The following is a 26,952-nucleotide window of genomic DNA, read 5'->3' as shown; positions in this document are numbered from 1 at the left end:
CATTCCTGCCTCTCTTGCAAGTCAGCAGCAGATAACTCTGGTTTCAGGAGGAGATGGACCTCTTAAAACCACTAAGGCCACAGTCACGGCCACTGGGCCTCTGAACACGAGGTAGCTCCCCTCTGCTCCAGAGTCAGTGGCTGTGCCCCCTACTCCAAGTTAGCTGCTTACAAAGTGCATAAGATGGGGTGGAGTGTGATTGGCTGATGATGATTCTGCCTATCAGAGTCAGGGAGGGGACCAAAAACATATTTCCTCCTGAAAATTAGTGGATTTACCACTTCAAACATCTCTACGTTTAAAGGATGTCAGTAGGATGATTCTTCTATTGAAAAAATGTCTATTGAGAACCCACTAGGCATAGTTACCATTGTTACGTGTATATTTTAAGTAAGTTTTGATGGCACACTTACAAGTCATCTCTGAAATGCTCTGATCCACGATAAGGAGGCCTGAGTCTTCCTGACAGCTCTGCTGCGGCGCTTCATCCACTCCAAAGATGTTACTGAGTCCTAGTATGTGCCAGGCCTTCATAGGCTCTGGGGTTGGCAGTGAACAGAAGGGACCAAGCCCAGGCTCTGGTGATAATAAGTGCTACGAAGGAAAACTAGAGGAGGATAAGGATGGTGACAGTGGTGGCTGTTACTCATAGAGAATGAATCTCGGGCAGATCCTTCGTCTCACTGGGCCCCAGTGTTCTCGCGTGTAAAATAGATTGATTCCGTGATCTCCTAGGTCTTCTCCAACCCTGACATTATGGGGTTCCACTAATCCTGGTGCTCATTTCCACTCTGTCCTCCTGCAATGATTAATGTGGCATCTCAAAATCACAGGAAAATGCTCTTTAAAAAAATGTACGGGTATTTAAAAATGCATTTTATATATTTCTCCCTCCTGTAGAACCTGATGGAGCTTAGAGATATCTCAATAGCCCCTCATTTTGTAAACAGGAGAATGTGACCTAGAAGATCATATAGCAATTCTTTGACAGCAGTGGAACTAAGACATAGGATTAGTGAGTGTTTTGGTGTTTGTTTCTGTTTCTTTGAACATCTCCTCTACAACGAAAACTCAGTGTAGAAAAGCAAAACCTTAGTTATGGGATACATGCCTTTGAATGCATATATCCCTGTGTCCCTGCCGTGAGTGCTGGCGAGTATGTAGTAAGTGCTCAGTAATAAGTGAATGAATGAATGGTTGGGTTTCTGAGCGCGCTTCTCTGTGAATGAATACTACTTGGGCTTCAGTGGCAGCCTGTTTAAAACATGTAGCAGACAGCACAAGGGTCAGGTTTGTCTGATGTGCGGAAATGTCCCTGGACACAGAAACCAGAGCTTCACTTTACCAACACTTCAACTGTGTTATACTTCCTCCCACCCCGACATGCAATCTCAAAACTTTCTTTACTTGCTGTTGTCCTTCAGAAAGCAGAAAGGAAATGGGAAGAGAAAAGGCAAAATCTGGACCACTATAACGGAAAAGAGTTTGAGAAGCTCCTAGAAGAAGCCCAGGCCAATATTATGAAGTCAATTCCAAACCTGGAGATGCCGCCAGCCTCGGGCCCACAGCCAAAGGGCGATGCTCCAGTGGACAAGCTAGAACCTTCAGGTAAGGCGCTACCAGAGCTTTGTGGGCTGCTCACCCTCGGGTCAGTGCGGTGCCGCCCACATAGGCACAACCTCTCACTTCCTAAAAACCTCATCAATTAAAAGAAGAAAAGTAATTGGAGAAGCAAGACCCAGGGGTCCCTAGAGCCTCCCTACTAGTTTTTGTTGTTTTATTGACTACTACTTTTTAGTTATAAACATAGTAGGGAAACTGTTCTGCGTTAGGAATCTAGAACAATGCTCACTAAGGAAAAATGTAGCTCCCCAGTTTCTGCCTTTCCTACGAATTTATGACCCTTCACAGCACCAGCTGGGAGAATATGAGACCTGCATTTAAATTGAGAGGTTTTCTTAGAAAACGTCAGCTTTTATAGGGATATTAGATCACAAGGAAAAATCGCATTTTTTAAATCAAAATTATTAGATGGTATATTTAACCAACCGAAACTATGGAAATTAAGCATCAGTGTGTCAATAATAATACAAAAAAGCTGTTAAAAAACTTAACCTGCTAAATCTTCAACCAATTACAAACCGTGTGCCGTATTCTCATCTTAAAATTACGGACAGTGTATCTCAAGTTGGTCAAAGAGGGAGCCCTTGTCATTACACATGAGAGGGAGACCAGAGCCCATCAACCTGTGCCCGTCCCCAGAGGCAGCCATCCCGAGGCCAAGCTGCTGGCCTAGGACAAGACACGTCCCAGTGGTGCTGGTGCCCTGTGACCTGGCACCCTCTACATAAGACAGGGACCGCCCACTACAGATAATCACTGGCTTGTCACCCTGATGACTTAGCCAAATCTTCATTACAACTTTCAGCAGGAAGTCCTCAAGCACCTCCTCTAAACAGCTCTGTTTCAGTTGCTCAGAAAAGACACACACACTCCTGGGAGGCCAGGAAGGCCTGTGTGTCCCCAGAGTTGGGACAGAGGCCAGCTGGAAGCTCTGATCCCGAATTTCTTGTTTTACCACTTTTGTAAGCTCTTAGAGTGTTGGTAAAAGGCTGAAGTGAAGAATGTTGGTAAAGGGCAGGAGTGAAGCTCTTTCCGTTTTGAGAGAGAAATGCCTTTTGGGGGGCATTTTTCTGGGGAAAGCTCAGCAGACAGCTTCATCTCCCAACCTTTGGTGTCAATACTGATTGGTAATTCTCTCATTTCTGCATTTGCTGCCTCCTTTTCTTAGCAGAGAACCTTTTCTAACCACATAACCGTGACCAAAACGATCCACTTTCTCCCTGACTTGTCCACTGACACCTTCTGCCTCTGGCTCTTCCTGGGCCAGATTCTACTCTAACCTCCTCTACATGAATCCTTCCTGCCAACACTGCTTTCCAGACTCAGGGATGAAGGCTCTGCAAGCCATGCAGGGAGCTCTGACCCTTCATCTCTCCAAGTAACACTCAACTTTTTGGGGTAACAAGAGATCTGTTTAATAATAATAGGTAATACTTGCATAGCATTTACTATAAGGCAAGCACTCTTCTAAATGCTTTATGTATATCAAGCCCATTTGATCTTCACAACACCCTGGTGGAGATGATATTATTAGAATACCCGTTTAACAGATGGGAAAACGGAGGCAGAGAGAGGTTAATTAACTTGTGCAGGGCCTTTCTGCTTCAGGGCCTGTATTTTCAGTTGTTGCACTATGAAGAGAATAGAGAAATTTTTAAGTCAGATTGCATCAAGTTTCTAGAAATACATTGGACTTTCTGGATGTTATCTCGAAAGATGATTTTGCAATGACACACTGTTTTCCAGAAGACCCTCCAAATTCAGAACAGGACTTGGACAAGCTGGGGGCTAAGTCCCCGCCTCGTCCTCCCCCACCTCCACGGAGGAGCTACCTGCCAGGATCGGGGCTCACCACCACGAGGTCCGGCGATGTGGTCTACACCAGCAGGAAGGAGAGTGCCACCACAAAGGTCTGATGGGTGAAGTCCTGGTAAACTGTCTCTGGGTTCAGATGCCGCCCTTAGACAAAGTCTTCTCTGCTCTCATTTAGAACATAAAAAGTAGAGAGGCAGAGAAGAGAAGTGGAGAATAAACTAGGTCTCCAAGGAAGTGCCGTTGGACTAGGCGGCACTGTGTTCTGAGGTGACACTGAACTAGGCTCTCAGGCACCTTTAAGATGTGTAAGGAATGACCATTGCACGAAATTGCACAGATGGGAAAATGTCAGCCAGTGCTATAGGACTAGACTGAGCAACAGGAGTTTTATCCTTACTTGACTTTTAACTGTATGTGAAATGCAAATCACCAGCTACTTCCCCAGCAAAGCACACTAAGGTTGAAAACGGGGGCCTGAGGGGCAAGCCAAAGGAAGATCATCTTACAGAGGTAACTGAGATTAGCTAACATAGTTGTGGGAGTCTTCAGAAAGAGATTCAGAGAGCTTTAACTTCCACTTAACCTGGCAAGTTTTGTCATGTATGTTCAATGTAAAATACAATTTCCAAGGAGGGCCTTTCTTAAAGGCACTGAAGTTACAGTCTTATTATAATTCTTCAATCCGTTTGCCAAAATGACACCTTGGGCAAAGAAAAACCCAAACTAAATGCAAGTAGACAAAGCAGCCTTTCAGCTTGATTTGAAGAGCTAGGAAGCCAGTACACCAGGCAGTGAGAGAACGTGTATTCTTTTGCGATCTGTCCCTCTTTTTCCAGCACCTGGGGGTGTTAAGCCAGTATCTGTGGTTTGACTCTTTCTCAGGCAAGCAGTGAAGATGCTGGACCAAGCCTGCAGGCTAGAGCCACAAAGTGTCCAGCAGAGGAGCCTGCTTCAGCCTGGGCCCCGTCACCACCACCTGTCACTACTTCCTCCTTAAAGGATGAGGAGGAGGAAGAAGGAGACAAAATCATGGCAGAACTCCAGGTATGTGGATGCGGTAACTGACGTGGCCGCCTGCCCTTCCCATCTGGGATTCTGGTTGTGTCTGACACCAGTTCATTAGCTAGAGAGGGCTGGGGAAGAGCCCCATGCCCCTGGGCCATGTAAGCTGCATCTCTGGCCTTGGCCTCCACTTTTCCAAGGTGGCACTGAACTAGGCTCTCAGGCACCTTTAAGACATGTGTAAGGAACGACCATTGCACAAAACAACTCAGAAAGTTTATACCAAAAAATCAATCCCAAGCTTTCCTAGCGCTGGCTGCTAGGATTGCCTTTCCTTTCCTTTCTTTCAGTGTGAAAATAGTCCCTGCTTCATTTTAAAAGCACTTAAGATGGGGATTAGAAATACCAACCATTGTCCTGTCTTCCCAAGGACTGAGTAAAGCCCCCTTCAAGTGGTGTCCCCTTCTTTGGCTTTAATTCTTAGAATGACAGGCCTGGAATCATATGGCCCGTCTGTCCTCCATACCAAGTTTCCAGTCAGTGTCAATGTCATCTTTTCAGGGATTCCAAAAAGCTTAATAATTTTGTTTCCCGTCTTCTTTGTTCTATTTGAGAAATGATACTTTACTTTTAGATTTTTATGTGTTAACTAATTGCCACAGTCTACTCCTAGGACTAAGGAGGGGGTACAGGGCTACACCCAAAGCTCATCCCACATTCAGATCATGGTGTGAATCTGCCCTAGGTGTACATTCTAAGAACTCGTCTAATCAGTCATAAAACACAATTCCTGGACGACAGTCTGTTCATAAAGTATTTCATTTTGATCCATGAATTAACGTAGGATATTTTGCCGATTTGATGGTCAGGTCACGACCTCCTTCGGGCTCCAGCACATGTTCACTAAGGTACCGATGATTTTGTGCAGGCCCAGGGATCTGCCTTCTTCATTTGGAGGAGGGAGAACATTCTGACCATGTCACTTCCACCTCAACTCTTCTGCTCTGCTTCCCATGGAAGTAATTGCCAACATTAAGCACCTTGGGTTTTCCAGGGAAAACAGGGCTGCTGGTTTACTTGTCACATGCGTGAGCCCTGTCCAGCCCCATTAAAACTCAGACTGGCCTGAGACATCCCCTCCATCACACAGTTTGCTTACAGGCTTTTAGATTGGTCAGAGAATTTCATTCATAGGAACCATAGATTTATAAAGTTACTGACTCATGGAACAGTTGAGAGCGTGGAGGCCTCCATCAGTTATCCACTGAGGGCCCTCTGACTAAGACACTGGTATGTCAGGGCTACATGTTGCTGGGCATTGGTGCTTCTCCTAAGATGTGTAGGCAGATGCTGGGGCCATTCATTGTAGCATTTGCCCCCAAATTATGGTATAAGTAACAAATATGGAGGGAGAAAGAACAAGATAGTGGAGTAGAAGGACGTTAGCTCACTTCTCACAAAAACACCAAAGTCACGACTGACTGCTGAACAACCATCAACAAAAAAGACTGGAACCTACCAAAAAAAGATATAGTACATCCAAAAATAAAGAAGCAGCCATAACGAGACGATAGGAGGGGCACAATCACAACAAAGTCAAATCCCATACCCACTCAGTGGGCAACACACAAACTGGAAAATAATTATAGTGCAGAGGGTCTCCCACAAAAGTGAGAGTTCTGAGTCCCACATCAGGCTCCCCAGCCTGGGGGTCTAGAATTGGGAGGAGGAGACCCCAGAGCATTTGGCTTTGAAGGCCAGTGGGCTTGGTCGCAGGAACTCCACAGGACTGGGGGAAATGGAAACTTCATTCTTGGAGGGCGCACACAAGGTCTTGTGCCCTCTGGAACCCAGGGAGAAAGCAGTGACTTCATAGGAGCCTGGGCCAGACCTACCTGCTAGTCTTGGAGGGTCTCCTGGAGAGGTTGGGGGGTGGCTGTGGCTCACTGTGGGGTCAAAGACACTGGTGGGGGCATACTGGGAAGTACTCGTTGGTGTGAGCTCCCTGGGAGGCTTCCATTTTTACCTGCCCCACCTGACAGCCTGTAGACTCCAGTGCTGGGATGCCTCACGCCAAACAACCAACAGGGTGGGAACACAGCCCTAGCCCAAAGCCACCTCTAAACACACCCCTTCACACGGCCCTGCCCACCAGAGAGACAAGATGCAGCTCCACCTACCAGTGGGCAGGAAGCAGCCCCTCCCACCAGGAAGCCTGCACAAGCCTCTGAGGCCTCATCCACCAGGGGGCAGAGACCAGAAGCAATGGGAAGTACAGCCCTGCAGCCTGTGGAACAGAAACCACAATCACAGAAAGTTAGACAAAATGAGACAGCAGAGGAATATGTTCCAGGCGAAGGAACAAGATAAAACCCCAGAAAAACAACTAAGTGAGGGGGAGATAGGCAATCTACCCAAAAAAGAATTTGGAGTATTGATAGTAAAGATGATCCAAGATCTTGGAAAAAGAATGGAGGTACAGACTGAGAAGATGCAAGAAATGTTTAACAAAGAGCTAGAAGATACAAAGAAGAAACAGAGATGAACAATACAATAACTGAAATGAAAAATACACTAGAAAGAATCAGTAACAGAATAAATGAGACAGAAGAATGGATAAGTGAGCTGGAAGACAGAATGGCGGAAATCAGTGCTGCAGAATAGAATAAAGAATGAAATGAAGACAGTTTCAGAGACCTCTGGGACTACATTAGGTGCACCAACATTTGCATCATAGGGGGCCCTGAAGGAGAAGAGAGAGAAAGGGCCCGAGAAAATATTTGAAGAGATAATAGCTAAAAACCTCCCTAACATGGGAAAGGAAACAGTCACCCAAGTCCAGGAAGCACAGAGTCCCAGGCAGGATAAACCCAAGGAGGAGCACACCAAGACACATATTAATCAAACTGACAAAAAGACAAAGAGAAAATACGAAAAGCAACAAGTAACATACAATGGAATCCCCATAAGGTCATAAACTGATTTTTCAGCAGAAACTTAGCAGGCTATAAAGAGGTGGCATGATATATCAATATTTAAAGTGATGAAAGGGAAAAACCTACAACGAAGATTACTCTACCCAGCAAGGCTCTCACTCAGATTTGACAGAGAAATCAAAAACTTTACAGACAAGCAAAAGCTAAGAGAATTCAGCACCACTAGACCAGCTTTGTAACAAATGCTAAATGAACTTCTCTAGGTGAAAAAGAAAAGGCCACAACTAGAAACAAGAAAATTACAAATGGGAAAGCTCACCAGTAAAGGCAGGAAATCATTCACACACAAATGTGATATCAAAACCAGCAGTCGTGAGAAGAGGAGAGTACAAGTGCAGGATACTAGAAATACATTTGAAATTAAAAGACAACTTAAAAACACTCATATATATTATACAGACTGCTGTATCAAAACCTCATAGTAACCGCAAACTGAAAATCTACAATACACACAAAAAAGAAAAAGGAATCTAAACACAACACTAAAGTTAGTCATCAAATCACAAGAGAACAAAAGGAAGGGAAGAAAAGAGACCTACAAAAACAAATCCAAAACAATTAACAAAATGACAGTAAGAATATACATATCTATAATTACCTGAAGTGTAAACAAATGCTCCAAACAAAAGATACAGACTGGCTGAATGGATACAAAAACAAGACCTTTATATATGTTGTCTGCAAGAGACCCACTTCAGATCTAGGGACACATACAGACTGAGACTGAGGGGATGGAAAAAGGTATTCCATGGAAATGGAAATCAAAAGAAAGCTGGAGTAGCAATTCTCATATCAGACAAAATAGACTTTAAAGGACTGTTATAAGAGACAAAGAAGGACACTACATAATGATCAAGGGATCAATCCAAGAAAATATAACAATTGTAAATATATATGCACCCAACATAGGAGCATCTCAATAGATAAGGCAAATGCTAACAGCCATAAAAGGAGAATTCAGCAGTAACACAATAATAGTGGGGGACTTTAACACCCTACTTACAGCAATGGACAGATCATCAGACAGAAATTCAATAAGGACACACAAGCCTTAAATGACACATTAGAGCAGATGGACTTAATTGGTATTTATAGAGCATTCCATTCAAAAGCAGCAGAATACACATTCTTTTCAAGTGCATGCAGAACATTTTCCAGGATCACACACTGGACCACAAAGCAAGCCTCGGTAAATTTAAGCAAATTGAAATTGTATCAAGCATCTTTTCTGACCACAGTGCTATGAGATTAGAAATCAACTACAAGGAAAAGAAAAAAAAACACAAACATGCGGAGGCCAAACAATATGCTACTAAACAACCAATGGATCACTGAAGAAATCGGAGGAAATCAAAAAATACCTAGAAAAAACAGCCCAATCCAAAAATGGGCAGAAGACCTAAATAGACATTTCTCTGAAGAAGATATACAGACTGCCAACAGACACATGAAAGAATGCTCAACATCATTAATCATTAGAGAAATGCAAATCAAAACTACAATGAGATATCATCTCACACCAGTCAGAATGGCCATCATCAAAAAATCTAGAAACAGTAAATGCTGGAGAGGGTGTGAAGAAAAGGGAACCCTCTTGCACTGTTGGTGGGAATGTAAATTGATACCACCACTATGGAGAACAGTATGGAGATTCCTTAAAAAGCTGAAAATAGAATTACCAACAACCCAGCAATCCCACTACTGGGCATATACCCTGAGAAAACCATAATTCAAAAAGAGTCACATACCACAGTGTTCATTGCAGCTCTATTTACAGTAGCCAGGACATGGAAGCAACCTAAGTGTCCATCGACAGATGAATGGATAAAGATGTGGCACATATATACAATGGAATATTAACTCAGTCATAAAAAGAAACAAAATTGTTATTTGTAGTGAGATTGGTGGACCTAGAGTCTGTCATACAGAGTGTAGTAAGTCATAAAGAGAAAGACAAATACTGTATGCTAACACATACATATGGAATCTAGAAAAAAAAAAGGCATGAAGAACCTAGGGGTAGGACAGGAATAAAGACACAGACCTACTAGAGAATGGACTTGAGGACACGGGGAGGGGGAAGGGTAAGCTGGGACAAAGTGAGAGAGTTTCATGGGCATATATACACTACCAAATGTAAAACCTATAGCTAGTGGGAAGCAGCCGCATAGCACAGGGAGATCAGCTAGGTGCTTTGTAACCACCTAGAGGGGTGGGATAGGGAGGGTGAGAGGGCGGGAGATGCAAGAGGGAAGAGATAAGGGGATATATGTATAGCTGATTCACTTTGTTATAAAGCAGAAACTAACACCATTGTAAAGCAATTACACTCCAATAAAGATGTTTTAAAAAAAATACCTAGAGACATGAAAATGAAAACAGGACAATGCAAAACCTATGAGACATAGCAAAAGCAGTTCAGAGGGGAAGTATATAGCAATATAATCTTACCTCAGGAAACAAAACTCTCAGACAACATAATCTTACACCTAAAACAACTAGAGAAAGAACAGACAAAACCCAAAGTTAGTAGAAGGAAAAAAATCATAAAGATCAGAGCAGAAATAAATGAAATAGAGACAAAGAAAGCAATAGAAAAGATCAATGAAACTAAAAGTTGGTTCTCTGAAAAGATAAAATTGATAAACCTTTAGCCAGACTCATCAAGAAAAAAAGGGAGAGGGCTCAAACCAACAAAATTAGAAGTGAAAAGGAGAAGTTACAACAGAAACCACAGAAATACAAAGGATAATAAGAGATTACTACAAGCAACTATATGCCAATAAAATGGACAACCTAGAAGAAATGAACAAATTCTTAGAAAGGTACAATCTCCCAAGACTGAACCAGGAAGAAATAGACAATATGAACAGACCAGTCACAAGTACTGAAATTGAAACTGTGATTTAAAAACTCCCAACACACAAAAATCCAGGACCGGATGGCTTCACAGGCAGATTCTATCAAACATTTAGAGAAGAGTTAACACCTGTCCTTCTCAAACTATTCCAAAAGATTGCAGAGGAAGGAATGTTCCCGAACTCGTTCTTTGTGGCCACTATCACCCTGATACCAAAACCAGACAAAGATATCACAAAAAGAGAAAATTACAGGCCAATATCACTGATGAACATAGACGCAAAAATCCTCAACAGAATACTAGCAGACCAAATACGACAATGCATTAAAAGGATCATACACCATGATCAAGTGGGATTTATCCCAGGGATGCAAGAATTTTTCAATATCTGCAAATCAATCAGTGTGATACACCACATTAACAAATTGAAGAATAAAAACCATGTGATCATCTCAATAGATGCAGAAAAAGCTTTCAACAAAATTCAACACCGATTTATGATAAAAACTCTCCAGAAAGTGGACATAGAGGGAACCTATCTCAGCATAATAAAGGCCATATATGACAAACCCACAGCTAACATCACCAGTGAAAAGCTGAAAGCATTTCCTCTAAGATCAGGAACAAGACACGGATGTTCACTCTCGCCACTTTTATTCAACGTAGTCTTTGAAGTCCTAGCCATGGCAATCAGAGAAGAAAAAGAAATGAAAGGAATCCAAATTGGAAAAGAAGAAGTAATACTGTCACTGTCTGTAGATGACATGACACTATACACTGAAAATCCTAAAGATGCTGCCTGAAAACTATCGGAGCTCATCGATGAATTCAGTAAAGTTGCAGGACATAAAATTAATACACAGAAATCTGTTGCATTCCTATACACTAACAATGAAAGATCAGAAAAAGAAATGAAGGAAACAATCCCATTTACCATCGCATCAAGAAGAATTAAATACCTAGAAATAAACCTACCCAAGGAGGCAAAAGACCTGTACTCTGAAAACTATAAGACACTGATGAAAGAAATCGAAGATGATGCAAACAGATGGAAGGATATACCATGTTCTTGGATTGGAAGAATCAGTATTCTCAAAATGACTATACTACCCAAGCCAATCTCCAGATTCAATGCAATCCCTATCCAACTACCAATGGCATTTTTCACAGAACAAAAAAAAAATTTTTAATTTATATGGAAACACAAAAGACCCTGAATAGTCAATGCAAGCTTGAGAAAGAAAAATGGAGCTGGAGGCATCAGGCTCCCTGACTTCAGACAGTACTACAGAGCTACAGTAATCAAAACAGTATGGTGCTGGCACAAAACGAGAAATATATTCAATAGATCAATGGAACAGGATAGAAAGCCCAGAAATAAACCCATGCACCTATGGTCAGTTAATCTTCGACCAAGGAGGCAAGAATATACAATGGAGAAAAGACAGCCTCTTCAATAAGTGGTGCTGGGAAAACTAGACAGCTACATGTAAGAAAATGAAATTAGAACATTCTCTTACACCACACACAAAAATAAATTTAAAATGGATTAAAGACCTAAATGTAACACTGGATACTATAAAACCCTTAGAGGAGAACATAGGCAGAACACTCTGATACAAATTGTAGCAATATCTTTTTGGATTCACCTCCTAGAGTAATGAAAATAAAAAGAAGAATAAACAAATGGGACCTAATTAAACTTAAAAGCTTTTGCACAGCAAAGGAAACCATAAACAAAATGAAAAGACAACCTACAGAATGAGAGAAAATAGTTGCAAACGAAGCAACCAACAAGGGATTAATCTCCAAAATATATAAACAGCTCATGCAGCTCACTATCAAAAAAAAAAAAAAAAAGCTCAATCAAAAAATGGGCAGAAACATTAAAAAGAATGAAATAATGCCTTTTGCAGCAACATGGATGGACATAGAGATTATCATATTAAGTGAAGTAAATCAGACAGAGAAAGACAAATATCCTGATATCACACACACACACACACAAAAAATTCCAAAATCCCACCAGGGTATTTACTGTTGCTTTCTTTCTCCAACAAGTAGTTATTTTCTTTAATTGATTAATTATTAGTGATGTCTTAATAAAGATTAATGAACACATAATAGTATTTATTGTAAACTCTACATTTATTTTAAAAAAAAAAAAAAAAACAATGGGCAGAAGATCTAAATAGACATTTCTCCAAAGAAGACATATAGATGGCCAAAAGCACATGAAAAGATGCTCAACATTCCTAATTATTAGAGAAATGCAAATCAGAATTACAATAAGGTATCACCTCACACCAGTCAGAATGGCCATCATCAAAAAGTCTACAAAACAATAAGTGCTGGAGATGGTGTGGAGAAAAGGGAACCCTCCTACACTGTTGGGGGGAATGTAAATTAGTACAGCCACTATGGAGAACAGTATGGAGGTCCATAAAAAACTAAAAATAGAACTACCATACTACCCAGCAGTCCCACTACTGGGCATATATCTGGAGAAAACCATAATTCAAAAAGATACATGCATCCCAATGTTCATAGCAACACTATTTACAATAGCCAAGTCATGGAAGCAACCTAAATGTCCATGGACATATGAATGGATAAAGAAGATGTGGTACCTATATACAATGGAATATTACTCAGCCATAAAAAAAGAATGAAATAATGTCACTTGCAGAACATGAATGGACCTAGAGATTATCATACTAAGTGAAGTAACTCAGACAGAGAAAGACAAATATGATATGATACCACTTATGTGGAATCAAAAAAAAAAAAAAGAAATGATACAAATGAACTTACTTACAAAACAGCAACAGACTCACAGACTAAGAAAATAAATTTACGGCTGCCAAAGGGAAAAGGTGGCGGCAGGGGAGGGATTAATTAGGAGTTTTGGGTTAACGTATACACACTACTATATATAAAATAATCAACAAGGACCTACTGTATAGCATAGGGAACTCTACTCAATATTCTGTAATAAATGGGAAAAGAATTTGAAAAACAGGTATACGTGTAACTGAGTCACTTTGCTGTACACCTGAAACTAACACAACATTGTAAATCAATTATACTCCAATATTCAAGTATGGTATAAATAATAAATAAATCATGGTATAAATAAATCATGACCTGGTTTGTTTCAAATGGATGACTAAGCACTAGATAACTTCTCATTTGTGAAGGGTGAGCAACAAGCACTAATGATCAAAGAAGTGAGGCGTTTAAGCTTGTGACTAATCCTGCACTAGCCCCCGAGGAAGTAACTTTTGTTCTGGCCACTTAGAGCCCATCACTTGAGGATATTTCCCTCCACTGAAAGCTAAATATCTTTGATGCTTCCTTTGACTGAACGCTTTACAAAGGCAGAGTATCTGGCTTCTTGTTATATTATTGGTGGTCAGGTAACAGTGGTGAGTGAAGTGCTCTGACCCTAAGGTAACCAAACCTCATTAGCCAGCCTACTGCATCGAAGAGCCGGCCAGCGGCCATGCTGGAGCCTTTGCAGGCTCTCGAGCTAGACGCCTCCCCCACCCGCCAGCCCCTCTGAGGCAGGAAGGAGCAGCTGCAGCACCGCCCCCCCCACCCCGCCCGCCCCGAGTGTAATCGTAGCACAGCTTTCCTGCTCTGCGTCACCAGGCATCAGAAGAAACCACAAGCTCCCGAGTTCAGGGTCTAACAGCCCAACGGAAATGCCGAGTGGCCTTAGCAGGCAGAGCCCCGGGCACCTCCAGGGCCCACTGAGGACCGGGTGGGTGTCTAAGGAGGGAACTGGGAGCCAGCAGAGCGAGGGAAGAGCAGGCCGGGGAAGGTCCCGGGCATCCGCTCCGCTAGTATTTTAAAACCTGTGCTGGAATGTTCACCTGGGGAAGGCGTGAGGTATTCTTTGTGCCTGCAGTTATTTCCAAATGACACTATTTGACATTAAGGAAATACGAGGCGATCAGTTGAAATTATTCACTTCAACAACTGCTCTTTAATCCTGCCTGCACATTAGAATAATTTGAGAAGTTAAAAAAAAAAAAAAAATCCTACAGCCCAGAGAGTCTGATTTAATTATGCTCTGGGTGAGGCCTGGGTAACAGTATTTTTTTTCAACTGGGTGTCTTGTAGCCTGATTGAGAATCACCGATTTCAGGACATTTTGCTGCTTGGGTTACCGTCTCTCCTGCTCTCGCGATCATATATATTGTCACTTCTTTTCTGCCCTATAGACACAGCAGATGCTTTCTCTCTGAGAACCGACCTCCCTCACTCAGTGTTCACAGGAGTGGCCCTGGGCTCCTATAACTACGATCCATCATTAGTTTTCAGAGACAAGCCTTTGGGGGTCAGGCAGCTCCCAGGCCGCTCAGAATCACTTGCGTGCTAAAGGGATTGCTTTATTCTACGTGAGTCAGAACTACCCAGGGCACAGGAGTATGTTGCTACTGCAGACAACGAATTGTTAAGGATTACTTTCCTTTTAAGGTTTAATGGTTTGCAATATCTTGTGCCCTTTTATAATGAAGAGAAAAAAAGATAGATAGCTTCTTAATTCATTTACATATTCAGCATTTTTTAAAGGTCAAAGCCCTTTAAAAGAAGCCCTACTAAATGCAAATCAGGTTCACCCGGACAGGAAGAAGGGGCGTTCTTTTCAAAGGCTCTATCCATTTAATCTTAGCCTGGACCAGAAAATAAGGAAGCCTTTGGCCCGGGCTTTGCTGACCTGAGGTCAGATGGGGAGCCGGTTTTCAGGGCGCTGACGCCCTGGCGTGACCCGCATGTAGGACCCGGCCGGGGTCTCGACCGGGAGATCCTCTGGATTCCCTGCCTGTTCCCTCTGCCCTCCTTGCTGCACTCGGATCCCTGTTAACTCAGTGTTTTAATTCCTTAGGCATTCCAGAAGTGTTCCTTTATGGATGTAAATTCAAACAGTCACGCTGAGCAGTCCGGGGCTGACAGTCACGTTAAAGACACTAGGCCGGGGGCCACAGCCCTACCCAAGGAGAAGAAGGTAACGTGGCAATTACACGTTGGCCACCCGGTGGGCCGTCCTTCTTTCCTTGCTCTGACACTAATACCGCTCTGTGCTTGAGCTTCTGTACCTTCTCTTTTTTCCTCACCCTTCTTTTTTTTTTTTTTAAACTAATGGAGACACAGCTTGGGGTTTCACCAGAGATCTCTGGCTCAGGTTTCCTGAGCGGACGCTGTGTTCCTGTGCACAGCACACAACAGCATATGCAGAATTCAGGCATTATCTTCCCAAACCAAAGATACACATACACCTTTCAAGATTTTCTACAACAATGCTGGTGGAACAAATGGAAACATCAACCAAGTAGGCAGCAGTTTTTCTAACTTGTATCATGTCTTCTGGACCAAAGACATCGACGTTAAAAGTAGGTGAAAGCTTTAGATTCCAGGAAGAGAATGCATAGCAGAGCTGTCTATCCGCCATCCACAGGCGTATCCATGGAAACATACACACATGTATTTGCACGCATGTTCGAGGATGCCAAACAGAGTTTTTGTTACTCTTAGAAATTCTCAAAGTGTACCTGCCAAGGTAGTAAGTTCAGTATCGTTTTAGTGCTACTAAACTTTGTGGCATTCTCATGGCTTCCAAACAGACGTCCAGGCTCTGAAACAGAGGTCACTATCATGACACAGAACTTTAAGGAGAGGAGATTAACCTGCATATTTGAACTTCCACTTCGTAAGTTGAATCTAGAGCTTTTGCGATTTTTGGAAATAGCGCCATCTTATTTAAATGAAGCCTCTGTCTAAATTTCAGGGTAAAAAGCTTATGACCAACTCAAGTCTTAACATTTTTTGCCAGGAACTTGTATCTTAGAATTCAAAGGTTCTAGCGTCCTTTAAATAAAGTCAAACAAATCAGCCATAATGTATAGCCCAGTAGTCACTCCGCATAGGTACCTCAGTGCAGGAATAAGTAAGCTCAGTGCAAGAGATACAGGACCACACAGTCGGAGGGCTATTCTAGCACAGTCCTTCGAGAGATGCAGTCCTGGGGCTCACAGCTCTCAGCCGTGCAGCCCCCCGCAGAGGCTGACCTGCTACCCCACCGGCTCCCAGCTTTCCCAGAGCCCTCGTGTAAACTCCGCCAGCCACGGATCTGGCAAGTGGAGCTGTTAACCAGGCGATGGGGATGGGGGCTCTCTAGGCACGGGGGAGATTAGGAGACTGTCTGGATAAATCCTTCTCGTGAGGGAAACCTCCTATTAATGGCAATTGAACCCATAATTATCACACTGGAAATACGTTGCTTCTTCAGTCTGTGGGCTTTCCTTCTGTGGCCTTATTAAAGCCAATTCACAGAAGGTCCTGGCGGGTCCTGAGTTATGTGCTGTACTTGGGCCAGTGTGACCGTTTCTTTTAAACACTGACCCGGAGCTTCTCGAAGATCCCTCTGGAGACAATCATCTCATTGTAGAATTTTGCTAATTTGCTAAAAAGCTGCATGGGGTTTCTTGCCCTGCAATTAGAAATCCATATTCCATCGATCACACTGATCTCTATCAAGGGTCCATCAGATACTAAGCAGGTCTGTACTGAATGCCCAACACCAGGGCATTAAACACTAGGTTTAATTACAGATGCTTCTTCTGGATAATTATACTGAGTAGACTGATGTACTTCACAATAACCGTGACTATCAGACCTGTCCCCAAAGTATTGTCCTTATTAACCTCTTCCTGGGCTATTCATCTACCCTTCTATAACTCAAATGTTTCTTAAAGTCTTTTTCCTCTTATTATGAAGTGCTAGTCTAGTACTTACTTTTATGCAATTTTTCTATAACTTATGTTTCTAATTTTGGTTTCTTGCCCAAATGCATATGGTCCCTGCTTCACCAGTTGTCTGAACAACCCAAACCTCGGGGCTCCAAAACAGATATTAATGAGGCTTAACTAGCTTTCCTGCAGAGTCCTGACTATCTAAGACTACCTAAGATATCGTTGTGAGATTACGTGACGACCGTGAACAAGTTACCCTGGACAAAGCTGAGGCACTTACTTTGATCCAGGCCTTCATTTTTCTAGCCCACTTCCAAAACTGCTGGGTCATGTGAAACCTACACTTGACATCTTTATCTTACTGACTTTCCATTGGAGGATTCCTGGTAGTAGATCTGTTTTAAAATACGTATATTGCTGGGTGGCATTTGAAATATTTAACAGTGGGTATGACACGGGCCCTGACCAATCAGAACAGATGCCAGCCCTAACCCCCCAATCAATGAGGCCAGCAGAACAGCAGCCCTGCAGATGCCAATTCCTCCTGTGACTCAAGGGTAAAGTCGCACTCAGGTCCTGGCATGACACGCTGACTCCCTGTTTGGAGCTGAAACCTTAAGCTGAAACCTCATTTGTTTTTCTTCTTGCAACGTTTACTTGATGCATTAGTTGTTGATTCTAAATTTAAAATCCCACCAAAGAGATGATATTGTTCCACCGTAGCAGCTGAATCTCGTTGCTCTTGTTTGGGGCCTGATGCGGCCGAGGGAAGTTGAACAGGAGGTGTTTGGTGGCTCGTGCACCTTGGATCCTGTGCCGTATTTCCATGTGATTAATACTGACTTTGTTGTCTCTGTGCGTGATTGCTTGAATGTGTACGGACATGCTTTCTGGTTTTAACCAGGCAGCAGGATCGCTCTAGGCTGTCATCGGTGGGAGCCTGGGTTCTTGCGCTTCGTTATGTTGTCATTGCTTTAACCCAACAGGCTTCTTGGGATCGTGTCCCATCCTGTTCTAATCACCTCTTCCTCTTGGGCTTCTACAGCCAGAAGAAAGGACAGCAGTGCCTTGGAAGTGACAAGGCACGGCTAGTGGTAGCGTGGCGGCAGGGCCCGAGGCTACCGATACACCCGTACCTGGTGGAGCGTTCTCCATACCCGGTTCTCACTGCTGGGCTCTTACCTTCTGAATCTCTTGGTGAGAACCTCAGAAGTGCAGCTTTCCTCGGCATCAGAGCACACAGAGAACCAAAGCTGAATCATGTAGTTAAAATATTGTACCTGATGACCTATTTGGTATAAATACCCAGAAATGAGAATTGAAATTTCTAGGTCAAACAGAAACCATTTTAAAGGGTTTTGATTTGTGTGTACCACCAGAGGGCCAAGCAGAAAAATTGTAGAGTACCCAGATCTTCATGGATGAAAGCCGGAGTCTTTGTTAATGGGTATTATATTAAAAATTCTTGTCTCTTCAAGGAAAAGCTGAGTCATGTTGTCACGGTCACCACTTGAGCCCCAAATATCTGTTTTGTAAATGTTTAGATGACATCTTGGCAGCACTGGCAGCACTGTCACTCTGAATTGGGATTTGAGCATCTTGGCTACGATTAGTTTGAAGGTTATTTTGACACTTTACTTGGCAAGTTTAAGTACAAACTGCAAGTATGTTTTCAAATCTGTGATTTGACCAGGGAAAACTGGGTTTTTTTCATCTCAAAGTACCATACCCAAGCAATGCAGAGTCGTTATAGGACAATCCCCAAACAAGAAGCAGAGATGAGACTGAAATATGAAATAACTAGTTGGCAGAGACGTGAAAACTTTCCTGGTCTAGTTCCTTGGTTTATAAGCAAGAAAACTGAGGCCCAGGGAAGTGAAATGACTTGCCTAAAATAACACAGTTAAGCGGCAGATCTGGGTTAGAGTCGAAATCTGCCTGCTCGTGTATTGTGCTTTCTACGATGCCATGCCACTCTTCTGGTCTTAGAGTCGGCTAAGCTCACAATCAGATGTTGAAAAGAGGACGTGTTGGTCCAGAACTGGTCCCTTTATTCTCTTAACTGCTCCTCCCACCAAAATTTGAAATCCTTGAAATATTTTGCTAATTGAGATTTTCATCTTGTGCAAACACAGGGCATTTTTGGAAGTTGGAGAACCAAGCCACCCAAGGTAAACAGAGCTGTAGGCTTTGGACTGGTGTGTGACGAATGTGCTTGGCCCGCATGTTTTGAAGTGTAATTAAAGAAACAATCTAGTTGTAGCCCACTTTGGGGGGGTGTGGTTTTGTGGAGTAACATGTCCTACACTATTCTACCAGAATTTGGAATTTTTCCACGAAGACGTACGGAAATGTGATGTTGAATATGAAAATGGCCCCCAAATGGAATCCTGGAAGGTGAGTCCACCAGATCTGTGTTCCAACTGATACCATGCAGATTAATTCCCTTCCTTTGCAGATCCATTTCTGATCACTATGTGTGGTTTCCCTCCTCCACTCTCCCTCCCAGGTTACCGCAGGGGCTTCCATACCTAGTGACCATCCTAAGTGGGAAAGAGGAATGGAGAATAGTATTTCTGATGCAGCAAGAACATCAGAATACAAAACTGACATCTTAATGAAGGAAAGTTCCATATCCACTAAGAGTTTACTTAGAGACGGTAGAAACTATTCCCAGAAAAATGTGTCCAGGGTCAATTCTAGTTTCTCTGGTGTCAGTTCCTTAGAAGATGAAATCAACAAAGGACCTAAAATCTCAGGGCTGCCGTACCCTGTGTGTGACACTGAGAATCAGAAGATGAATTATGGGAAGACAAAGGGGGTGACCCAGCAAGGACAAGAAAATACAGATAAGTGTCACCTTCCCTCTCCCACGAGATCAACCGAATCAACTATTCGTGATGTCAAAACTCAAGACCAAGAGGTTCCCTTGACAGAGTTTGGCCAAGTTGTCCTAAGACCGAAGGGAGCCAGGCCTGCTAACGTGACGCCTGATGAGGATGGAGAGTCCACAGCAGGCTCTCCCACCGAGGAGAGTGCAACCACCGACAGCATTGCCTTCATGATCACCAAAACCGCGGTCCAAGTTCTCTCCAGCGGGGAGGTCCGCGACATAGTGAGCAAACAGGGGCAAGATGTACAGACGGTCAACATTGACGCCAAAAAAGAGACAACTTCCCAGCAAGAAGGCACTGACAGTGAAGAGCCGGTCGTGTGCCTGGACAAGAAACCCGTGATCATCATTTTTGATGAACCCATGGACATCCGGTCCGCATACAAGAGACTTTCAACCATATTTGAGGAATGCGACGAGGAATTGGAGAGAATGATGACAGAGGAGAAGATAGAGGAAGAGGAGGAGAATGGAGATACTGTGGTCCAGAGTAACACCTCCCAAAAGCTTCCTAAGGAGGGGGCCTCGGGCAACCTCGGAGCAGGGCGGGAGGCTGAGAGTAAATTCCAGCCGCACTTCCTTTCAGCGGAGACCGGAATGTCAGGAGGACAGGAAGTGACTAAAACCGAGCAGAGCAAGTTCAACCCAGCCGATTCTCCAAGTTCAGAAAGCCAGGGCGACACGACCGATGACCAGTTTGAAAGCCCCAAGAAAAAGTTCAAATTCAAATTCCCGAAAAAGCAGCTCGCCGCTCTCACGCAAGCCATTCGCACGGGAACCAAGACGGGGAAGAAGACGTTGCAGGTGGTGGTCTATGAAGAGGAGGAAGAGGACGGCACTTTGAAGCAGCACAGAGAAGCCAAGCGCTTCGAGATCAGCGGGTCTCGATCCGAAGACACCCCGAAAAGTATGCTCAGGAGACTAGAGCAGCCCGGTCTGGAGAGCACAGCTCCGATCTCGAGAACTGATGAAATCAGAAAAAATACCTACAGAACGTTGGACAGCCTGGAGCAGACCATCAAACAGCTGGAAAATACCATCAGTGAGATGAGTCCCAAAGCCCTAGTTGAGACCTCGTGTTCCTCCAACAGAGAGTCTGTTGCAAGCTCATCCCACGTGGCCCAGGAGGCCTGTCCCCAGTCCTTGCTAGTCCTGGATGAAGCTCCCACTGCCCCAGAGCCCCCCTCGTCTGTACCTTCGGCTTCACGTAAGGTATCTTGGTCTGACGGAAAATGAAAAGAGCCAGCTGCTTTCTTAAACCTGTCATAATCACCATTAGCGAAAGGTGTCTTGTGATTTACTTGCTTCCTTTCAGGTGGCTCGTCTCGTTTGGTTTCGTTGTCTGTTCGCAATGATCCTTTCTCTCACACTTTCTCCCTCGCCTTCAGAACAACAACAACTAGGTGTCTAACAGCTAATCGGTTCTGTTTTTACCTCTGTTGCTGACTGGTGTTGGGAAAACCGCAAAGGATGCTGGGTCAGCCATTTGCCGTTGGAGTGATTGCTCTGATACTCACATTAAAATCCGTTTGATCAGTAGTGGAGCAGTGTTATTCTGTTTGATTCTTCAAATTAACCCCAGTGGTGTCTCCTGATGTCCGTCTCCTAGATCTGTCCTGCATGTAGGGCTGTGGCTTCTCACGTTGAGCTTCTCTGCGCACAGTGGGGCGGCCTCGGGGGTAAGCCGCTCACACGCGTCCTTTCTCTCCCCCACTTGCTGCTTCTCCCCACAGGGCTCCACGGGAACCCCTCAGACGAGCAGGATGCCGATCCCCATGAGTTCCAAGAACAGACCCGGAAGCCTGGACAAACCTGGCAAGCAGTCCAAACTGCAGGATCCCCGCCAATATCGTCAGGTAGTTTTACCTTAAACCCAATAGTGGATGGACACTCTTGCGCTTAAGAAGCAAGTCACTGACTTAGTTTATACCAAATATTGCATTTTTCTTTGTAAGATACGGTTTACGTACACGTCCTGGATCTGGGGGCATGAAGAGAGTCTCAAAGCCTCTGTTGAATTTCTCACCACTCTTTTGCATGCTCGCAATAAAACAGCTTTTACTTTGTGACTCCAAAGTTGACCTGTTAACACAAGGTGGCGGGCCAGGTGGCTTTCCTTGGGGGAGTGTAGTGGTTCATCAGAACACCTTGGGAAACCGAGACAGACAAAGCCGCCCTGAAAGTCTCCAGCACTAACGTGTACGTGGACGGCATCGCACTAGAGGCCCATTAACACTCCGTCACGATGCCTCAGCCCCGCCCCAGTAACAGCCCTCACGCAACCCTCACGTCTCCACCCAGCACCCGGAGACGGTAGTAGAATGATGTGCCTGTTCTCACAAACACTCTTCTTCCTTCTTCCCTGTTCTGTACACCCTCTGCTCTGCACTTTGGGGGTTTCTCCCAGGTCCAGTACAGCACGACAAGACTTAGCTCAGGCCTTGAACTGGTTTGGTTTGGTGTCTTTGATTTAATGACTCTCAGAAGGGCTGTGTTGCCAGACCCTGTGGATTGATGGTGTTACCAGCTTTCTGACAAACTGTCTCCTGCCGTCTTTATTTGCAGGCTAATGGAAGTGCTAAGAAAGCTGGTGGGGACTGTAAGCCTACTTTCCCCTCCTTACCTGCTTCTAAGATTCCAGCCCTTTCTCCCAGCTCTGGGAAAAGCAGTTCTCTGCCTTCTTCTAGTGGTGACAGCTCTAACTTCCCTAATCCACCTGCTACTAAACCATCGGTTCCTTCTAACCCTCTCAGCCCCCAAACAGGACGATCTGCTCCCTCTGCCTCCCTCATCCCCTCTGTCTCTAATGGCTCCTTGAAGTTTCAGAGCCCCGCTCACACAGGTAAAGGTCACCATCTCTCATTCTCACTGCAGACTCAGAATGGCCGAGCAGCCCCTCCTTCCTTCTCCTCCTCCCTGCCCCCCCCTGCCTCCCCAGCTTCACTGAATCAAGGTGCCAAGAGCATCAGGACCATCCATACTCCTAGCCTCACCAGCTACAAGGCACAGAGCGGAAGTTCAAGCAAAGCCACCCAGTCCACAGCAAAGGAAACCTCTTAAAGGCCAAATCCTATTAGGCACGAGTCGGAGTTGCATTTAAGAAAAAAAAATTTTTAACAGTCTTCGACAAGTGTTTTCACAAGAGAATGTAACATATCGCTGTACTGTTTGAGGTTTACTGCTAAGTATGTGCTAAATACTGGATTAATAGATTTCAGTAAAGCTTGTTTGTTTTTTTACTTTGTAGCTGTTATAATTACATAGTGTTTACTGTCTCTATTCAATACCTGTTAAATGAAGTAAGCATGTGTTACCAAAAGAGAGTATGGCAGGAGAGAAGGGTGTGGTGAGACAAGAAAAAAAATGTATGAAGCATGTAAAACATGTATGATTCCAGAATTTTAGTATGTTTTGTATAAAAATATTTTTCATTACGGAGACTAGACGTGAACAGAGAAATACACAAGTGTGACTATACAAATTGTAAAACAGATACTATAATATTTCCTTTTATTTTAGTGTTATTTAGCTTTATTACAGATTTCTATTTTTGTCAAAACTTCATGGTTCCTTTCGAGATCTTTTTTGCCAAAACATTTTGATACTGTAGCCTTGTACATTTGAAAGTAGCGTGCTAGACAATAAGCCAATGAACTTCTGCACAAGCCAACACAGAGGCACATGTGGAAGGCAATGATCAACCCTACTGCACTGCCATGAAAATTATGTATAATAATTTGCCGGCCCAAGCAAGCTAGTTTTGTTCTGTTTCTTTCCTTTTTCTCTTTTCTAACATATTGGGATTCTCTAGTTGTTTTCTTTGCAGTATCTAAATCCTTCCTTTGTTTTCTGAGACCTGGTAACCTACACTATTGCATTGTGGATTTTAGAATGTACACTTCTGTACGGTTCTGTAAACTGATCAATTTTTGTAAATATATAAATAGACACCAAAAATACTGTATGTGACAGCACATAGAGTAGTTTTCCCACACCAAAGTTAATTTTTATGCATGCTTTAAAAATATATCTTGGGATGGGCAGAAATGGAACTTCCTGGACATTTTTAAAAAGCAACAAGTTTGCACAGCTAGAGTGTTTTTGTAAATAAATGTATTTGTATAACACAGTTATGTAATATACAGAACTATAAGCAGAGACTTTGCAAAACTAAATAAAGGGCTGCATGCTTATTATTTTTTGTACCTTGTCCCTATAACTACTTCCTAGTCAAAGAACGCAACCGTTACCAAGTTAAAAGGTTTTGGCTTTGAGGGCATGGTAAGTAAACATGTAAGCAGATGCAAACTGCTTTTCTGAAAGTTGTGCTTTTCTTTTTTTCTTTTTAACATCTCTGTTGGAGTATAATTGCTTTACAGTGGTGTGTTAGTTTCTGCTTTATAACAAAGTGAATCAGTTATACATATACATACGTCCACATGTCTCTTCCCTCTTGCATCTCCCTCCCTCCCACCCTCCCTATCCCACCCCTCTAGATGGTCACAAAGCACCGAGCTGATCTCCCTGTGCTATGTGGCTGCTTCCCACTAGCTAGCTGTTTTACGTTTGGTAGTGTATATATGTCCATGCCACTCACTTTGTCCCAGCTTACCCTTCCCCCTCCCCGTATCCTCAAGTCCATTCTCTAGTAGGTCTGCATCTTTATTCCTGTCCTTCCCCTAGGTTCTTCATGACCATTTTTTCTTTTTTAGATTCAATATATATATATGTGTTAGCATATGGTATTTGTTTTTCTCTTTCTGACTTACTTCACTCTGTATGACAGTCTCTAGGTCCATCCACCTCACTACCAATAACTCAGTTTCATTCCTTTTTATGGCTGAGTAATATTCCATTGTATATATGTGCCACATCTTCTTTACCCATTCATCTGTTGATGGAAACCCATGCACATATGGTCACCTTATCTTTGATAAAGGAGGCAAGAATATACAGTGGAGAAAAGACAGCCTCTTCAGTAAGTGGTGCTGGGAAAACTGGACAGCTACATGTAAAAGAATGAAATTAGAACACTCCCTAACACCATACACAAAAATAAACTCAAAATGGATTAAAGACGTAAATGTAAGGCCAGATACCATCAAACTCTTAGAGGAAAACATAGGCAGAACACTCTATGACATAAATCACAGCAAGATCCTTTTTGACCCACCTCCTACAGAAATGGAAATAAAAACAAAAATAAACAAATGGGACCTAATGAAACTTCAAAGCTTTTGCACAGCAAAGGAAACCATAAACAAGACAAAAAGACAACCCTCAGAATGGGAGAAAATATTTGCAAACGAAGCAACTGACAAAGGATTAATCTCCAAAATTTACAAGCAGCTCATGCAGCTCAATATCAAAAAAACAAACAACCCAATCCAAAAATGGGCAGAAAACCTAAATAGACATTTCTCCAAAGAAGATATGCAGATTGCCAACAAACACATGAAAGAATGCTCACATCATTAATCATTAGAGAAATGTAAATCAAAACTACAATGAGGTATCACTCACACCGGTCAGAATGGCCATCATCAAAAAATCTACAAACAATAAATGCTGGAGAGGGTGTGGAGAAAAGGGAACCCTCCTGCACTGTTGGTGGGAATGTAAATTGATACAGCCACGGTGGAGAATAGTATGTAGGTTCCTTAAAAAACTAAATGCAGGGGCTTCCCTGGTGGCGCAGTGGTTGAGAATCTGCCTGCCAATGCAGGGGACACGGGTTCGAGCCCTGGTCTGGGAAGATCCCACGTTCCGCGGAGCCACTGGGCCCGTGAGCCACAACTACTGAGCCTGCGCATCTGGAGCCTGTGCTCCCAACAAGAGAGGGCGCGATAGTGAGAGGCCCGCGCACCGCGATTAAGAGTGGCCCCCGCTTGCCACAACTAGAGAAAGCCCTTACACAGAAACGAAGACCCAACACAGCCAAAAATTAATTAATTAAAAAAAAAACTACAAATAGAACTACCATACGACCCAGCAGTCCCACTACTGGGCATATACCCTGAGAAAACCATAATTCAAAAAGAGTCATGTACCAAAATGTTCATTGCAGCTCTATTTACAATAGCCAGGACATGGAAGCAACCTAAGCTCTGCTTTTCTGAAAGCTCTGGGATGATGCCTGGTGAGTTCCTGATAAATTCATTGCAAGTATGGTGCCTTCCCATGTAACCTGCTGACCCTCTTCTCCATGGCTGACAGCAAGCAAACCAGATACAGTTTCCACCACCCTCATTTACCAGACAGGCTCTTATTACTTTCTTTTTTAAATTTCCTGTATTAGTAAAGTAGAAATAAAATGCCTTTATCACTAGGTTTTCTTGTTTTTTTGAGTTCTCAATTTTAAAAAATATTGTTGGTCTAGAGGGAAATATGCTAGCTAACATTACACCATATGTATTCATTTTAAAAATCAGGAGAAAAGCTAGTGAAAATAATATCAAGATTATGAACTGACTGTAAGAAATCTCAGGAACCTGCTTATCGTGATTTTTTGCCCCCTCCCAATATTTAACTTGCCTTCATGTAAAGTACAAATATTACTATTACTTTAGCACCTGATTTTTTAAATTTATTTATTTTATTTTTTGGCTGCATTGGGTCTTTGTTGCTGCAATGTGGGCTTTCTCTAGTTGTGGCGAGCAGGGTCTACTCTTCATTGCAGTGCATGGACTTTTCACTGCGGTGGCTTCTCTTTGTTTCAGAGCATGGGCTCTAGGCACTCAGGTTCAGTAGGTGTGGCACACGGGCTTTAGAGCGCAGGCTCAGTAGTTGTGGTGCATGGGCTTAGTTGCTCCATGGCATGTGGGATCTTCCCGGACCAGGGCTTGAACCCTTGTCCCCTGCACTGGCAGGCGGATTCTTAACCACTGCGCCACCAGGGAAGCCCAGCACCTGATTGTTAATGTTCTCAAACTTCAGGTTTACTGAGCTGGGATGCCTTCACTAGTAATATGTTAGTATGTCTCTACTCATTATATTAATTGTAAT

General features: G+C 43.2%; 1 protein-coding gene across 15 annotated transcripts in view; it reads left to right on the top strand.

The window, feature by feature from the left end:
- Nucleotides 1–24,143, top strand: part of KIAA1217 (KIAA1217 ortholog) — a 325,812-nt gene extending 301,669 nt beyond the window's left edge. For 8 of the 15 annotated variants that reach the window (XM_049705361.1, XM_049705362.1, XM_033407861.2 and 5 more), the window contains 9 exons: nt 1,425–1,608; nt 3,370–3,533; nt 4,321–4,482; nt 15,191–15,310; nt 19,190–19,225; nt 19,374–19,451; nt 19,564–21,159; nt 21,681–21,803; nt 22,513–24,143. In XM_049705361.1, coding sequence (XP_049561318.1) covers nt 1,425–1,608; nt 3,370–3,533; nt 4,321–4,482; nt 15,191–15,310; nt 19,190–19,225; nt 19,374–19,451; nt 19,564–21,159; nt 21,681–21,803; nt 22,513–23,007 — 2,958 coding nt within the window. In that variant the 3' untranslated portion in view covers nt 23,008–24,143. Of the gene's footprint in view, nt 1–1,424; nt 1,609–3,369; nt 3,534–4,320; nt 4,483–15,190; nt 15,311–19,189; nt 19,226–19,373; nt 19,452–19,563; nt 21,160–21,680 lie in introns of all 15 variants that reach the window. The other 7 variants (XM_004280954.3, XM_033407859.2, XM_012537154.3 and 4 more) reach the window with 6 other exon arrangements.
- The last annotated feature ends 2,809 nt before the right edge of the window (nt 24,144–26,952 follow it).

Source organism: Orcinus orca, chromosome 2, assembly GCF_937001465.1.
Source record: "Orcinus orca chromosome 2, mOrcOrc1.1, whole genome shotgun sequence".
Lineage (NCBI taxonomy): Eukaryota > Metazoa > Chordata > Mammalia > Artiodactyla > Delphinidae > Orcinus > Orcinus orca.
The sequence above is the reverse complement of the archived record's forward strand: the minus strand, read 5'-3'. Positions and strand labels throughout refer to the sequence as shown.